The sequence below is a fragment of the Agelaius phoeniceus genome, chromosome 9, assembly GCF_051311805.1.
Source record: "Agelaius phoeniceus isolate bAgePho1 chromosome 9, bAgePho1.hap1, whole genome shotgun sequence".
NCBI classification, from domain to species: Eukaryota; Metazoa; Chordata; class Aves; order Passeriformes; family Icteridae; genus Agelaius; species Agelaius phoeniceus.
The window spans coordinates 29,719,953-29,738,247 of NC_135273.1; the positions used below are offsets into that span (position 1 = coordinate 29,719,953).

Below are 18,295 nucleotides of genomic sequence, written 5' to 3' on the forward strand. Positions count from 1 at the left end.
AATTGTAATAGGCAACTAAGGAACTGCTTTTTTTCAAAATCACTGATCATATACAAGGCAAAAAGGCATTTTTTAGAAAAAAGCATAAGAAAGGCACCAAGGTGCCTTTCTAGAGACTATCATATCCTTTGGCTTGGGAATTTCAGCTGGACTCTGTCTCTTAATTCAGTGCAGTTACAAGGTAATTCTGCAAGTACAATCCTCTAGGGACTGCAAATGAAAATAAAAGTCATGTTCAAATCAACTGATTTCAAGGATGACGTATTTGAAATTAAGGCAGCAGGGAACCAAAAAGCCATGCAAAACTTACAAAATAAGCAGAAATCATGGAGCCAGGAAATTCTCACAGGTATAACAGCAACCTGGATCAGCTAAACTCAGCGGTCAGTAGTTCCACTGAATATAGTAAGAAGAATTAGGCTGTGAGTTAAGAGATCGGATAATTTGTAATGGGAGGCTAACAGTGGACCACATGGAAAATTAAGTGGTTTGGAATGCAGACAAGCTTAGAGAGAGGGTGAAGCAATGGCTGTTTTGAGAACCCCTATTGGGCACTGCTATAGAGTGCTAATAACATATCAAATGCACTAACAGCTGCAACACAGGCAGAAGGAGTCAAACGACCTTACATAATGATATAAAAAAGTGATTTCACCCATCACAAAAAAGAAATGTAACAGAAAAATCTCTAGCATGTAGGCATAAGTGTGAGAACAGATCTTCCCAGCAATGGATCAGGAAGATCTGATCTTTGGCACTATTTCCAGAATGACAAAACGTTTAGACAGGTTACTTCTTTACCTGTCTGTGGGTAGCAAAGTCACTGATAACTGAAAAACTCTTAAGCAACCTTCTGAGCTGTTTCCTATTGCAATCATTGTACATTGACTGCTCAGAACTGAATGGTGCCTGGTATCATTATTCCAAAACATGTAACTATCCATCCAGATATTTACACTGCCTCTCTCCTACTGCAGAGAGACTACAAATATGAGCACACAGGGGCAAACAATACTATTAACACTTCTTGCTTTGGCTGGTATTGCTGTGTTAGGGCAGTCCACGGGCAGGTGCTGTCGTTTCTGACAAGCCTGTTGGGTAACAGCGACAGGAATCTGTCAGATGCAGCCCACACACAGGATGTGTCCCGCACAGCGTGCTGACCTCCTCCAAAGAAGTTTCATTTTAGAATTCTACGGAACATGTTACAAATACCAGCTGGCAATGTGCGATGTATCAGAGGGAAAGGGAAAGGCGCGAGGGGCAGTACAAACAGCAAGGGACGCCCTCCGAGGGCAGCAGGGGGCTTTGCTGGAGCCCGCTGTGTGCGCGCTCGGAGGAACAGGCGGGATCTGTGTGACACAGGAACGGGATCTGTGTGACACAGGGACACCTGGCCCGGCAAACAAGGAAATGCGCAAAGGCACTTCTGCGCTTCTCCTGCAATTCCCAGACTCTGCAGTTGCCAGAAGATTAGTGCTGTCTTAAAGACAACTCAAGAAGCTTCAGGTTTTGCCAAGAATAAACCTAGTAATAAAAAAACGGATAAAGAATAAGTGTCCTTACCTTCACAGGATCATATTCACACCACAAGCAACCCCTTCTTCCCCAGGAAAAACCCTTGTCAGTGCACAAGATGTCAAAGGCCTTGCACATTGACTCACTACAACGTCACAGCCCTCTTCTGCCACCTCTTCTTCCCAGGACAGCGCAGATCTGAGGGACCTACTTACTCCTGATTTCTGCCTTCTTTACACCACATGAGGTGAGAAGCTGATGGAGATGAACAACCACTCACACCTCCTAGGCAGACAATAAAATATCAAAGGCTCCCAACTAGTAGAAGAGCCTTTGCACACCCAGCCATGACAGCTCAGAGTGCTTCTGCTCCCATGCAAGAGGCTACCAGATCCACAGGAGAGCTTTAAACTTTAATTATCAGACCACCCACCTGAGCCTATGAAAAAAATATGTGTCCTCTGTCTCCCACCCTGTTGCAAGCATGCTGCCCACTACCGGAGAGGGACCAACTGGATAGGTGTCAATACTTGAGCTACACAAATATATCTGGGAGAGCATTCCAGCAGCATGCTGAGAGCTTGGCTTCAGTATGGTATGCAACAAATAACGGCAGTATTGTCTTTTTAACAAAAAAGTTTAAGAAAAAAAGTCCCTGACACTATGATTTTGCTTTTGAAAATTGTATTAAGACCGGTGCAGAAACTATTAGCAAAGAAGAGATTTGTGAACACCAACAAAATGATTCACCAATCCCTCAGTAGGAAGTGGTAACATTGCATCACATCTTCATGAGAATGGCAGAAGAGATGCATTGTTTCACAGGACAGTGAAGTGCTGTATTTTCCAAAATAAAAGCATTAAATCTGCAAGTGTGTATGACAAATGAGAGGAGGAAAATTGTCTGGGCAGTGACAATCAGATGCTTGTAAACACTACTGAACATTTACAATCTGGTCTGGCATAAACTGCATGCTGAGAGTATTGTACAAATTATACCACAGTCCAACCAGATTCTTTTCTATCTGATCCATCACTTCTTGCTTAATCCCTCAAGCCAAAACCAGTTAAATCCTTTCCTGCTCCTTGTTCAGCAGCCATATAGTGAGTGTGTTCTCACATTCTCTTACCTAACTCAGTCCCACGCTCTCTGACCCACATGGCTGCATCTCAGAACAGGCACTCAGCCTTGCCAGGCATTTATACACCTTAGCAGTACACCTGCTCCTACCCTTTGCCATGCCCAGCATCATTACCCAGCTGCTCCAGTGCTTCTTATATCAAAAGACTGCTGCACAGCCAGGTGGCCTAGGAACCCCAAAGCTCTCCCAACCCCTGTGTTACACAGATTTTTGCCTTGTGGCTCACACTAAGGAGAAGCTGAATGCACATATGAGGCTGCTAGGGAGGCAGAGAGCAAGGAAGTTTTAGGTTTCAGCATGTATGCTACATGTCTTCAAGGATGACACACGGGGTAACAGGTTTTTTAGTTCTTAGAACTGTACCTCGTGTTGGACATGCTCTCTGCAGTTGTGCTGGGAGGTATTAGCTTGTCAGCACCTCAAAGCCCTAAGCATGCTGCACTCTGCCATGCCTTTTAATTAATGATCTGCTCCTTGCACAGCAGGCAGCAGGAGGCTTGCAGCTACATAACTACTGAACTGACAATGACAAGCTGGCATCACCCAGATTAAGAGGATTTTCTTTCTTTTAATCTTCCTTCTCCTCAGCCTGCTCTATGTTCCAAGAGGTCAAAGTACTATCCCTCCAGTTCACTTAACAGTGATGCTTCTCCCTCACCTACAACTCTTCTCTCAAAACCCTACACTTAAAGCACCTGACATCAGCAGCCCCAAGCATTAAGACAATAAAACTTGTGTTGCTTTCCTCCCCAGCCTGCTGCCCACCTGTGCCAGAGACAGGGGACACTTTGAATCCAGGGAATTGCCACAGAAGCGAATGGCAAATTTTTGACTCACTTATTTTCTCCAAAATTCCTTTAACTCTGCAGGAAGACTGGCGGGTCTGTTGCTATGCAGATCTGGTGGCCCACAGCATGCCAGAGGCTGCTGTCAAATCAAGGCTTTAGGAGCAATCACAGAGCAGCAGGCACATCCAAACAGCACTGGAGAAGTCATCTGCAAGGAAGAGCAAGTCCCATGCCATGTAACATGAAAGCAAGTAATAAGTATTTATTCTGCTATCACTCCTAAACTCTTGGGGACTGGGACTTTTTTATGCAACTCATATCCTCCAATCTAGTAACCTCAGTTCCCTGGAGACTGGTGCTGTAGGACACACAGACAGGGCTGAGAGCTGAGAAGCTCTGGGATTTCTGATGTATCCAGCCACACTGGGAGCCAGCCAGAGCAATGCAGGACTCCTCATGCAATCCATCTGCTTCCCTGGGTTCACCTAGAAAAGCAAACCACCAGCCCTCCAGCTCAGCCCTCAGTTACATGAAGCAGCAGAGTGGAAGGAAAGCTGCTCTCTTTATTTCAGCAGTGCCCACAGGCTCTGGTGCACTGACCGACAGTTCCTGTCCCACAGAGCTGCATCTAAAATAACAAACAGCCAAAGGGAGGACACACACACCAACAGGAAACTTGACTGAGATTTTTCTGGGTGGTGGAGAATGAGTGACTATATTCTTGATACAGTTGCAGGCAAGACCTCAGGGGTCTTGAGAAACAAAATGGAAATGCCACTTGCTTTAGACAAACACACAAAGCACTGGCCCTGATTTTCCACTGGTGACCCTTACATAATATCCACATAAACCAAACAATTTTCACATTTACTCCTCGTACAATTAAAAAAGAAGATAATCTAATTTTCTATTTGGTTTGGAGAAAAAGCTACTGCTTTTGGCATACAGAAGCATAAGTAACCTGTTACAAGCATTTTAGAGAACATCTCCATTTGGTGAACATATTCCCTCAAGTTATTTCTATGATCTAAGTGAGCAGCAAGTGCTGTACTCATCTCTTTCAAAATTATCCACTATCATCAGCTAATGAGTCCTGCATTACAAATTCCATCCAAAAAGCCTCCTTGTTGTGCATGCACAGCACGTCACTAAAGTCATGGAGACATTCCCCAGACAGAGGAGACTGAAATAGATCAGACACCCATTCTGTAACGATTACCTGGAAAAGTGAATGTTTCCTTTCTTCTGTGTATTATAAGACCTCATGTACCACAGGAACAGAAGCTTAAAGGCCACACAGTACTTTCACTTCATGTGTGCATCTTCCACTGATGTCAACTGGAATGAGTGTGAGCACCTAATTCTCAGCCAGTGTAACTTCTGCCAGGAGCTACTTTCAAACATACCCCATCAACTCTAGGCTCACACTTCTATCCCAATAAAATTTCCCATCTCTCCACACCATCAAGACTTGTACTAAAAAGTGGCAATATTTAGCTTGTGCAAGTAAAACTTACTTTATCAAATACTGGAGACTCTTTCAAAGCTGAAAGCACTTACAGATCTTGGCTCCAGGAAAAACATTCTCTGCTCTCCAGTTTCAAATGGGATGGCCACATTTCTAGGCATGAGGACAGCTGATAACTTATGGTGAGATTACCACAGGTCAAGAATTTAACAAAATGAGGATGGTTTAAGCCATCTTCAGCACATGACTTCTGCATAAAGAGCAGAGTTCCTGGAGTTCAGCTGGTTCCTGAAGCACAGCTGAAGAGTGGCAGTGTTAAGCTACAGCATCACAGCTGATTCTAATTGTCTCTTATATTCTAAGAGCTAAACTATCCTTGTTCCAAGGCATGGGTCAAAATACTGCAAAAAATGCAGGTCATGGATGAGAAGAAAGGTTATTTTGGACTTCTTAGACTTCTCACAGTTTTCAGTTTCTGCAGATAGATTTAACCAATTTCATCATTTTGGTTACATCAGAACATCTTTATATCAGAACAACCGACTTTTTGTTATCAAGCCCCTTTTTTAATTCTAGCTATATGCCATTCCCTTGAACTCAAATAGCTCCGACTCACACATAAAGATTGAGATGAGATAATGGAAATAAAAGATAATGAATCAACTGGTTTTGTACACAAAATAAGCATCTGTAATTACAAAGCAGTCAACACACTGACTCTGACTTGAGTTCCATTACACACTGGCCCCTTGGGATCCCAGGACTTAAAATCACCTTTGCTCTCTCTGTCACAGGTCAAGTATAGCTCAGCCAAACCAGGAGATTTGTGCCAAACAGTTTGTATTTCCAACAATTAAATATTGAATTCTTCTTTTGGGAGTCATTCAGAAGTCAGGCTTACACAATTATTTGCATACACAGCCACTTTATTTCAGCCTCTAATACAAAAAGCTATTAACAGTTGGCCAGATTCTGTTCTCATTTGTCCAAGTTTGTCCCAAAACCTTGTCATTTTCCTTAAGATCAGTGGAGCCAGAGTTTCATATCATACATGGGAGAGCACCACCCCTTTTTCACTGAGGCAGCTTACATAGCCAGTGAGTTGTGTGCCTGTGGCACATGTGACCTGAAGGTTTCTGTTCTGTGGCACAGGCCACCAGTTCTGCTCACTGTTCTTCTAACTCTTCTGCAGCCTCACCATATCCCTCATGGTCTTAATTTTAAATGGACTCTGTTTCACTGACAGACCAGAGCACATTACTTATTCCCTTAATTCACTGGATTTACCAGAAGGACACTAGCTGAGTACCACTGAACAAAAGGCAAATTTGTTTCTACAGTGTATTTACACACAATAAAATGAACCAATCAAGCAAACAAACTGTACACAACGTTCCCTATTATGAACTGAAACCAGAAGAAACTCTCCTCAGTATTTCCAGTACTTTATAAAAGCACCAGGACAAGGGCACTGGGAAACAAGCATGCTGCTGCCAGTCCATTACAACGAGCACAAGAGCATGCACAGCCAGCCTGAGAGAACAGAAATCTCAATTGCACTGCTCTGCATGCCCACAACAGCTGGGTTAGGAGTCACTGCTCTGCTCTTCTACACAGTGTTTGGAAGTGCATCACCATTGCTTTGTGCTTCTATTTCTTTCTGGTAATTAATAAAGCAATTCCCAGTTATAAGAAATGTGTTCATTTGTGACCATGATGAGGTTCATGAAGGTACAGCCCTTGGCATGCAACACACACAGAGCTGTGGCTGAGCAAGCTCTTGGTGCTCCCATCAGGCAGTCTGACCTCAGACTGGAGGCACACAGCACCCCATGCAGCACCATCCTGCAGCACTGTGTGCCCTGCAGATTTCTGCCACCTTGTGTGAGCACACAGCCTGAGAGGAAAACTCCCCCAAATACCTCCCTTGAATAAAGGGAAAAGTAACTTATTTCACAAATACAAGGCACACTGAATCACCCCAGCCTGACTACTGATCCATGCCAAATAAATAGTGCTAGTTTCAAGGAGCTCCTTCTGACACCCTTCCACTGAATAATTTAATTGAAGGGAAAAACTTGACGTGTCACAGCACAGTATCTCTGATGCTAATTCACATGTCTTTTTTTCCCTATTAGAATACATGGAAGCAGAAGGTTGTCACATTTTTCAAGAAAAAATGCTAATAAGTGGGTCTTAGCTCTCTGGTAAGCCTGGAAAACAAGGCAAGGGGTGAGCCAGCTCCTCTGTGCACAATCCCCCAGTGACTCAACCAGAGCATACCTACATGAGGCAGGAACCCAGAAGAGAATCTGATAATTGTGTTCCAAGTGTGCACAGCCAGATTTGTAAACAGAAAACATGGTCACTGTGTTTGAAATGGAGTATTATCATCTCAATAAAGCAGCAGTAAGAGACTATGCATTCAACATTTTAATTCCCAGGTAAAGCTCCAGTAAAAGCAGAGCAAATTTACAAAACAGCTCTTAAGTGCTTGGAAAGGACATCAGTCAGGCTGCTTGGACAACCTTACCTGCACCTTCTTGTAGAGGGAATGAGTGACTGGATACTGTAATACTGTATTTGCCTAGAGTGTAAATCTAGTAACAGCTTCAGAGCCTTCTGCCTCCAATACCCATATGCTGACACAGCATATATGGGTTACACATATGTTCTATTTAGCACTATGAATACACCAACAAATATACATGCAGATAACCCTGTTAAATCAAGTACTCATGTGATTTTTTTTATATTCTCCCAAATATTTGCCACTGTTACTGCAATCCCTTCCAAAGGGAAAAGCACCAGTACAAGTCCAGAAGGTTACATGAATGAGGACCTCACTCCCCCTGCACACCAGGAAGAACTTACACTGTGTAATAAGGACAAAGCTTTTAGCAGAACTCTAAAGCCACAAGGACCTACAGCCTATAACAGGAACACAGCAGAAGAGATCAGAGACTTGGTTAGGTGAAAAGAAAGCAAAATGTGCAAAGTTACACAATTGTTTTGTGGACTTAAAATTGTGTTGGCATCCTCATAGAGTGCTGCAAATTTAAGTACACACATAAAGATACAAATACAGTTACAACACTGTCATGAGTTCCATGCAAATAGTTCTACATGAGCCAACTCCTGTGTGCAAGGCTCTCTGCAGGATCAGGACTGTAACCTATGTACAGAAATGCTGGCAAAATGTGTTTATGTAATATGTAAATAGATAAAGAAAAGTACATTCACACCAACTACTGAGGAAAGAAAACTAATCATTTTTCTACTGCTAAAAGTACTGAATCACTTACCATCTGGTTTGTGAGGGAAAAAACTCAGTCCAACCCAGCTATGAAGAAAATCCTATCTAAAAAAAGTAATCACATGCTAGATCCCCCTAAGTTTAATTTCCAATCATTTTAACACAGAAACATGAAGAATTTTGTTTTTCTGGAGATTAAAAAAGAAAAAAACCAAAAAAAAAAAAAAAAAAAAAAAAGCCAAAACAAACCCATACCAACAGTAAGAAGGATGTGTGGTTTGTTAGGCCCTGATCCTTCTATGGGAAATAGTAGAAGCTAGTTTTCAGGGGAAAAGTGGAGTTCCTGCATCAGTTTCTGCTGGAATTCATTCTAATTTTCCAAGAAAAATCTACCACACTTCTGTTACCATGCTGTGAAATGCAAAAGTAACAAAGATATTTAGTATCTGAACTAGCTTGCCATTATACCTTGACAACTTTGTGATGGATCCTCCATCATCCCAAGTTGTACATATGCAGAAGTGGCATGTTACTGACAGGTATATTATTCTACCCTAAAAAGGGCATGTGGTCACATAAATACTCTGAGCATTAAACCACAACCAGCAAAGGTCATGTTTTTGGCTCTGGCAAAGATGAGTCATTTCCAAACTTATGACTGGTCACTTTGCCCTCAAACACACCACCACTATCTTAATTTTTAAAGAAATTAAAATTTTTATATCATCATTTCAATCCACACTTCAAAACCCAGCCTACACACTGCACTGATCTTCCAAAGGCCTTTAACAGCTATTTGTCATGGAATCAGACTTCCCTGTTCCCTCCTTGCCCCATCCCTGCACCACACCAACTCAGCTCTTGATGCTGCCTCTCTGGAACATCCCCCTGACCTCATTCACTGCCATTTCACCCATGCTAGCATCTCTTCCTTCTCTTTTTCCTTGATATTTTTCTCTACTAATTGCCAATGATTTCCAATTGATGTTCTTTGATTTGGAAGGAGTCAGACACTGGTTGTTCTCTCAAAGAGAGAACAGTGCTATGCATGGGTGGCTGTAACAGTTCTGCAGCTCTTGGCCTTTTTCTTCTGCTTCCCTCAGTCCACTTCACTTGCTTCAACAATTGAATAAAATTTTCTTCCTCCTCACAGAGGCATGGAATCTAACACAGACCATTTACCTACAGAACAGAGAATGATTTTACTGGATTTACCAATTAACCTAAACCTTACAAACCCCAAAAACACTGGAAGAAATTTCCATCCCACTAAATACCTTACCCACTAAGTTTTACCATAAACCTCTTTTGCTGCTGAACACTAAGTCTTTCCATGAAAAAAATATATCTGTTATTTATTTAAAATTGAAAAATATTCTTTGGCTGTTCTTTCCTTCTTAAATTTGTCATTGTTGATTAGCCCTATATAGATCCCCACTGGGATAAACTTGATCCCAAGTCATTAAGAAATTAAGTAGTTCTCTCTCTTGCTGAAAAATGATTCTTAAAATAATGTGTTACATGTATAACCAAAGGCAATTAAGTTACTATGGCTTGACCTGTGTGACAACCATACCCAGTCCTCACTCGTGATTGTGAGAAACAAAGGCTTAGCATCAAGATACTCTATGCTGATGCATTTTTGGCAGTGAGGGAAGGCTATGAGTGAGCAATGTGACTCAGAGGCACAGCAGTAACTCTTTAAGCCACTGACACAGATTACTTTAGACCTTGCTAGTAAGGCTGTTCCAGAGTTGGTGTGTGAGCACTGCTTACCATAGCACAAGTAGTGGCAGTCCCACAGTTGGCACCCTCAGGGACTCAAGAGTTAGTGACCAAACTACTGCTACCTACTGCCAGTTCTTGGGCTCTGAGAGTGGAATCACACCCTAGCCTAAGACAAAAGTGCTCTTTTACTGCACCTATCACACAGCAGGTAAAAGTAAATATGGCACTGAGGTCAGTGATAATGGGAGAACAGACATGCACAGAGACACAGAGCGTTCCCTCAAGGGAGCAGCTTCCCTCCTCCTCACAGCCAGGGCTGGCCCTCGACAGCCAGTGAGTTCAGAAGGAGTATGGCCATGGCTAACTCACAGCACCCACCACCACAAGCTAACCTGGGCAGCACCACAGACACCAGCACAGACCTGATTCACACCAGTCGAAAGCATCAAGTTGGTGGAGCTGAACTCAGATGATCAGAGTAAGGCTCATTATTCCTGCAAATTCATGCACAGGGAGTTGCATGCTGCACAGCCTTTCCTACTCTGAGTCACTCCAACTCCTGCTCTAGGCTGTTCCGTAGCAAACTGTCAATAAAACCCATTAATGATGTGCTTTACATAGAAACAGTGCATTTAACTGAGGAGCTACAACACATGAAGAGTCAGCAAGGGGTGAATTATGTGGTTCATAGATCCACAGAATGGCCTGGGTAGGGACTGACCTTAAAGATCATCTACATCTAGTTCCAACTCCCCTGCCATGGGCAGACACCTTGCACTACACCAGGATGCTCAGAGCCCAGTTCAGCCTGGCCTTGAACACTTCCAGGGATGGGGCAGCCACTCAGGGCAACCTCCCAGGGCAACCTGTGCAGGGCCTCAACATACCCACAGTAAACACATTTTTCATATCTACTCTAAATCTACTCTCCTTCAAACTGAACCCATTAGCCCTTGTCCTGTCACTACAAGCCTCAGTGAAAAGTCCATCTCCACCTCTCTTGCAGCCTCTCTTCGGGTACTGGAAGGCCACAGTTAGGTCACCCCTATGCCATCCATTGTCCAGGCTGAACAAACCCAATTCCCTCAGCCTTTCCTTACAGGAGGGTTGCTCTGTCCCTCTCATCATCTTGGTTGCCTCCTCTGGATTCTCTCCAGCAGTTAATGGATGCAGGATGCATCTCAGTAAAGAAATGGTAAAGGTGGGTGGGAGTCTTAATGTTGCATAGATCTGCTTGATGTTTGGTATATATATGAACCTAATTCCCCTTTTGATTTCAGTGCAGTTATATCTAGCACTCCCCTGTGTTTCTACTGATAAATAAATTCTCTGATGAAAAATTGATAACCAACTTTCTTTTACATAAGCTTTACTGGAGAGCCAGCAAATATTACAGACATGTTGTTTGTCTTCTCTCCTTTTAGTCCTGTTCTCATCTGAGTCACATTTGGCCAGCATTCCTATCTAGCTCCTCGATTGGTGGCAGCTATTAAAACAACAAAACAAAATACACCTTTGAAGATCCAGTGGCAGGAACAGTGCAAAGATGCTCTTGGACAGATTCTTGGATTTTGTCCCATGTAAGTAAATACCTGCAACTGTTGGCAACATCATAACAGAGGTTGGTTTCTGTACTGCCTTATCCAAACCCTGAATCTTGTAAAACATTCTGGCCTTGTGACACAACAGTTAGCAATAGGTAACCACTGACTTGCTACACAAGCAGCTGACATTTTCATCCACTACAGATGGTTTTATCTGATGGTTACAGGGAATTCTAACTTCTCAAAAGAAATTGGGAGGATATGGGGAGCAACCCCTAGAGGAAAGCTGGAATTTATCAAGGTGGTTCACAAGCTGTAATATGTAACAGCAACAAAGAAGCAAGAAGTTGTTCACAGTTTGGAGTCCAGGTAGAAAGGGGAGGAGACTGAAAGTAGTGGGATTGGGCAGGAGCAAGCAGCTGTGACACTTCTGGTTCTCTTTCAGTGTGTGGAGAAACAAAACAAACACAGGAGGAGACCAAAACCATAACCCAAACCTGACCTCCCGCTCACTGGTTGTACGATAAAACCTCCAGCTGAACTTTGGTCATTGCATGACCAATGCAATGCAGTCCCAAAGCCTGGCCAAGCAACTACACCATGATTTTTTTTTCTCAGATATGCTCAAGATAGTAGAGGCCAGTTAAGAAAATGGCCTTTCAGAAGAAAAAACATGTCAATTTAATTGCCAGCTGGCTGGACAGTTTCCTTTTCTGTTGAGGTTGGTTTGTGGGTTTATTTGAATATCACTGCACTGAAAAAATGTGGGTGTGATACAGGATTTCACTGGAACATTGATATATTTTTGTCTGTATCTCTTAGAAATATCAATCAATACAGCAGTTAAAAACATTGGTGATCATAAGGTGATCAATTACACAAAATATAAACCTCATCCCCAGTTTAACATTGCACCAGAATTGTCCACGTAAAGATGTTCTTAAAATCTTAATAAACATCCTTGTATGTAGAACTTATGATTCATGGTTTACAGAGTGATAAGTAGTGAAAGGGTCAAGAAACTCACCTAATACCACTCAGCAAGGCAAGAGCAAGCTGAGTTCAGACTCAGGATCCTGCTTTTCCCTGCTGATCTTTCCTTCAACTGCAAGTTACTCCAAGCACACAATGTATAACAAATACCAAGCATTTGTTTCCACAAAAGATCTGATTTTTGTGCTGCATAGAAAAAGAATCAGTGTGTCCAAAAGGGAGTATTCTAGCACTCGCTTGCAAGCAAAGTGCAATTGTTGGGGTAGGACACAAATAGGTGGGCAATAAAGAATTTATCATTATCACTGATACTGCCAAAAATTCCAGTGCACATCTTCCCAATTAAACTGCCTGCCCCTGTGAATGGGGCTGAATAGAAGAGCACACTGAACATGGAGCCTTCCAATCCTTCTGCTTCTGACATAATGCCAGTTGCCACCCAATGCAACAGTTAAGTGTCCTCAGCAGTTCATTCCCATGCAGAAAGGCTCACAGACCTTTAAAGACTCTCCCTCTCCCCTTGGGATAATGCTCCCTCATGCCAAGCATCCTGCCACACAGACCTGTTCCTGCCAGGTACAGAAATACACACCCCATCTTCACCCTGTGCTCCCGACGCTGGCACAGGCAAATCACTCAGCACTTAACAAAGAGCTCAAGATTGCAGTGCTTTGCAGCTTCAGGTGGAACTTGAAAGCAGCAAGTCAAAGGAACATCCTTCTCTGTGGAGAGAGATGCAACTATGCCATGACCCGAATTTGCATTCTGTGCACCAAATTTATTTATAGGAAGTAGTTTTGGAAAAAAAGATCCAAGACACACCTTTGTCTATAGCATCAGTATTTCATCCTCTACTGTGCCATCACATGTCACAACACTTGTATTTCTGATTCATGTAGAGTATTTATCATTCACATGAGGGTGGTGAGACACTTCAACAGGTTGGCCAGAGATCCTGTGGATGCCCCATCCCTGGCAGTGTTCAAAGCCAGGTTTAATGGGGTCCTGAGCAATCTGATCTAGCAGGTGGCATCTCTGCCCATGGTGCTATGTTTCAAGAATCAGGTGATCTTTAAGGTCCCTTCCAACACAAAAAGTTCTGTGATAATGTGTAAGAATACTGTAAAGCCATGTGTAGCTTACTTAAGCTTAATGCATATCTTACAACTTCAGTTTGCCTTTAATCAAGAAAATACATTGGTTTACCTGGCTTTAAAATGAAAAATTTTAACTTGGCAGGCTGCAGCCCCTAAAGTCATATTTGATTATGTAATATCATTCAGCAGTTTCTCAGAACCTAGACCTACCATGGTACTTAAATGCTGCACACAAATGCAAGTAATTGAACTCCAGGTGGAATGAGCCTATATATTTCTTTGACCAGAGCCTAACCTTGTTTAAAAAATCCCAGCACTAACAGGTTAACTTCTGACTTCAGAAGAAAGGATTTTTAGGCATGATCTGCTATGTACAGCCATGCCGCTTAGAAAGAAAGTAATAGGATTGTTGCCACAAATATACAAATTAAATAAAAACCTGGCAGAATAAATGCAGGACCCTTTTTGTACATTAGCCTGAAACAACCACATGCAGGCTCCACCAGGCAGGAGCTGAGCCAAAAGATTATCCATCCTTTCTGTTACACATGGATTCTCTGAGGATCGGCATCTGGAACTCTGTGTGCTCGTCGGTGTTCACCTGTGGTTAAAGATAACGAATTCAGACACAATCACACTCAGGAGTGACCATAAGGAGATGTATGAAGGACAGCACGTGCCGTACAGCACGACCTCGACCCAGCGCTGAAATGAGAGGCAGTGCCACAAAACTCAAATCTGATGAGTTTAACTAAATAGCATGGTTATATCAAGCAGTATGAATTGTCTATGGGCAGTTGCCATGCGCCCAGAACACCGCACCTGCACTACCTTGCTCAGCTTTACCTGGCTTAACTACAAGCCAAGTAACAAGTTGCTCCTGTGCTTCCTCAGCCCCCCACAGTGGTGGGGAGGAAACACATGGCGTGGGCAACTCACTGCCGTGGTTTCCCCGGCCCCGGCACAGCCCCCGGTCAGCCGTGCCAGAGCCCCGGGGAGCGGGACCCCTCAGCCTCTCAGCGGCCGCTCCCGCCGGCCCGTCTCCCCTCACGCCCGTCTCCCCTCAGCGCGCAATGGCAGCCGCCACAAGCTCTGGGAGCCAACCGACCCCGCGGCCCCCCGCGCCCCCTCACCTCTGCTGCCCTCCTCCTCCTCCTCCTCCTTCCTCCGCGCTCCCCAGCGGGGCCCCAGCCCGGACTACGAGCCCCGTGGTGCCCGGCGGCGGCGCGGCTGCGCGGCGGGCCGGGGGGGGGGGGGCGGTGGCGGAAGCGGAGCCGGGCCCCGCCCGCCGTGGCCGGGCCGGGCCGTTTGCCGCCATGCCCCGGGACAACATGGCCTCCCTGATCCAGCGGGTGGCGCGGCAGGCGCGCATCACGTTCCGCAGCCCGGCGGGCCCAGCCTTCGGGGAGAACCTGCACCGCCTGCAGCAGCTGCTGGACGAGGTGCGCGCCGAGGACTTGCACTTGGCGCCGCGGGGGCCGTCGGCCGCGGCGGCGGCGCCTGGCGGGGGTCCGCCGTGGGCCGGCGTGGTGCCTCCCGTCAGCTACATGCACATCTGCGAGACGGAGAACTTCAGCATGGGCGTGTTTCTGCTGCGGAGCGGCGCCTGCATCCCGCTGCACGACCACCCGGGCATGAACGGCATGCTGAAGGTGCTGTACGGCACGCTGCGCATCGCCTGCATGGACACGCTGCCCGCCGGGGCGGCCGCCGCCGCCCCGCCGCCCCCCGCCGCTGGCGGCGGCCCGTGCCTGCGCGCCCTTTTCCGCTCCCGCCAGCACTACACGCCCGCCTCGCCGCCCTGCTTGCTCTCGCCGCACACCGACAACCTCCACCAAATCGACGCTGTGGACGGGCCTGCCGCCTTTCTCGACATCCTGGCGCCGCCCTACGACCCCCAGCACGGCCGGGACTGCCACTACTACCGGCTGCTGGAGGGGCCGCCGGCGGGCGCGGAGCCGCCCGCGCTGCCGCGGGAGGTGTGGCTGATGGAGACCGCGCAGGCCGCCGACTTCTGGTGCGGGGGCGAGCCCTACCCTGGGCCTCGCGTCTGCCTCTGAGTCGCCGCCGGCGGCCCGTGCCGGGCGGCGGCCGCTAGGGACGATGTGCGCTCGCCCCGCCGAGAGGGGAACCTGCCGCCCCCCGGCCGGCCGCTCCCCGAGCCCGGCGGACAGCAGCACCGCGGGGACGCGGTGTCCCGTGCTGGCTGGAGCTTCGCGGGAGCGCCGTGGGTCAGAGCCTTCCTCTGATCGCGGGCTTCGTGAGTCGGGGAAATAAAGCGCCAGAACGTGTTTATGCCCTTGGGGCCGATGTGCGGGAGCAGCATGATTAAGCTGCTCAGCTGAAGGGTCGGGGAAATATTCCAGCATCCTGTGTAAATAGTTAGAGCCACGCATCAGGGAGAGGGGTTCAGGCTTCAAAGGGAGAGTAAATGCAATAAGAATTTTCACAGGGCACCCCGGCTTTTCCCAGTGGGGCTCCCTCTGCTTGAGCCAGCTGGCACCACGGGACCAGGGGACTGTATCCACTGAGTCTGGGAAGGGGGCTTGGTCTGGCTACAGCCTTTGGGGACTGTGTCCAGAGCGATTCTCAAGAAGAGCTGTACCCTACTAGTAAATAACAAATCCAGAACAACTTTTGAGCCAGGACATGCTCTTCCAGTAAATGCCAGTGATCAATCCCCAGAGCTGAAGTTAAGGAAATTACTGCTCCAAATGGACACTGTCAGGTTCAGAGTTATTTTTCAACAGTTCTTTTAAGTGTCATATACAAGATCTCACTATTGCAACTGAGAATTACTGAGTGCATCTATGCATACTTCCTTCAGCAAGAAGGAGACAGCTGCTGATTACCCTCGCTTGGAACCTCTAATGCAGCAGTGGCAGAAACTGGGCATCATAAGAGAAAAAACAACTATCCACTGTTGTGGAAGCTATTCTAGAAACATGGCGTATTTGCAAACCCTCAGTATACAGCAGCGCATACCTAGGTACTGATAAGATTTGACCTGATGTCTTCTCTTTAAAGCGTGGTCTGTGTTTTTATATGTGAACGCTTTGGGCTTTTGAAGCCTTGCAGTTTCCCTCTTTATACTATTTATAAAGACTACTTTTTCATAAGGCTTTTAAATAAACATAGAGTAGAAGAGACACCATGAATTTTGCCTTGCTATGATGGAAGCGGTCTGGAGATGCAGTTTGTCCACAGCAGGGGATGCAATCTTTCTAACACAGAAGAGAGTTTTTCTACAGGTGAAGTGCCCCATCTGTGCTGCAGGGACTGGTCTCGTGCCTGTTCATCCTATTGCACACTTCATACCACAAACCCAGGCCAGGGCAGCCTTGGCCATCTTAGTCCTGATTGAGAATTTGAGTAAGAAAACGCGACCTCCTAAGTGATGTACCAGCTGGCTCCAGAAATCATTTCACAACTAGCTTTACTTTTCTGTGTATTTATAAAAGCAGACTTGTTTTTCCTGTACAGTGGCTTGTATGTGTGAATTTTTAAATGATTCTGATATGGCATTGCTGCTTTTTTTTTTTCCTGGCCTGTGAAAGAATGAACATAATATACAGTGAGCATTATGCATGCATGGATTAATTCTTTTGCAAGGAAAAATTGGTAGAAATTATTTCAGGCGATTTCCATTTATTCTTTGAGCACTTAAAGGTGTCTGATATTTCTGCAGCTGGCTTACCTGTTTTTCTTGGAATTCCCCTGCAGCTTAGCATTAGTTAATGTTTAACAATTCTTGATCGAATGTAGTCATTAATTATAAGGCAATGCCTCCCTGTGTTACAGCCTGTTTCTACCTCTCTCCAAGCCTAACATAAGACAGTTATCCTTTTTCAGAAGTCCACAAAGAAGATAGCATGGTGCATGCAAACAGCTGTACTGGAAAAACAAACTGCAACAGCGAGCATTTTTTATATCCTATCTGCTCTATCCTCCCCTTAGGTCTTTGTGCTGAGTTTTTAATTTTTTTCCTCCATGTGTAAAACCTAGTCAAGACGTTTAGTGGGACAGTATTTAATGCATCTTTCTGAAGAGGACAGCATGGTCACACTGCAGAGCGCTGTTAACCATGGCAAAACCTTTTTTTCTTTTTTTTTTCTTTTTTTTTTTTAATTAAGGTGTTAGCATCAAAGTATTTAAAGCTGGAAAAATAGCAAAGAAAACCTGAGATGCATTTTTTAAAAAAGCCTCTTAGTGTAACTTTTTGCTTACTTACTAATTGAAACCTACTTCCTATGTTCTGGACATCTGTTAAGCGGAAGGTTTAAGTCTGTAATGCCATTCCTTCTCTCTGCAGTCTAGTTATTGTGTTTTCACAACAGCAAAATAATGTTATTGCTGAATTGTAGAATAAATACAGGATATCTCACCAGTGACCGGTCATTACTTTCCTTCACAAGTAAGACAGCCTTGAGCCAAACACGGTACCGAGCTCCGGTTTCTTTTGCCTAACAGTCCGAACAGTGGGACCGGCTTTTCCTTGGGAGGCGATGCTTAGCACTGGATTCTCAGCCCAGATCCTGCAGGCAAATCCAGGCACGTACACTATTGCTGCTTTTGAAGCTGGCCCTCAATGTAAGGCACACACAGGAGTGTAGGACCATTGATACTGTGCCATGTGAGGTGCTCTTGTGGCCATACACTAATCACCAGCAGTTTCCTTAGTTCACCTCCTTTACGATTTCAGTGTTGTTCATATCATTTTTGCTTTTGATTTGGGTTTTAATTTTGTGGCATGGCTGGAGA

The 18,295-nt window shown here is 45.2% G+C and overlaps 1 protein-coding gene across 1 annotated transcript; it reads left to right on the forward strand.

Annotated features, from left to right (window-relative positions):
- Positions 1-14,792: 14,792 nt before the first annotated feature.
- ADO (2-aminoethanethiol dioxygenase) lies at positions 14,793-17,918 on the forward strand. The gene has a single exon (XM_054637279.2). It carries the CDS (start codon positions 14,851-14,853, stop codon positions 15,592-15,594), a length of 744 nt encoding a protein of 247 aa, XP_054493254.1. The 5' UTR covers positions 14,793-14,850; the 3' UTR covers positions 15,595-17,918.
- The last annotated feature ends 377 nt before the right edge of the window (positions 17,919-18,295 follow it).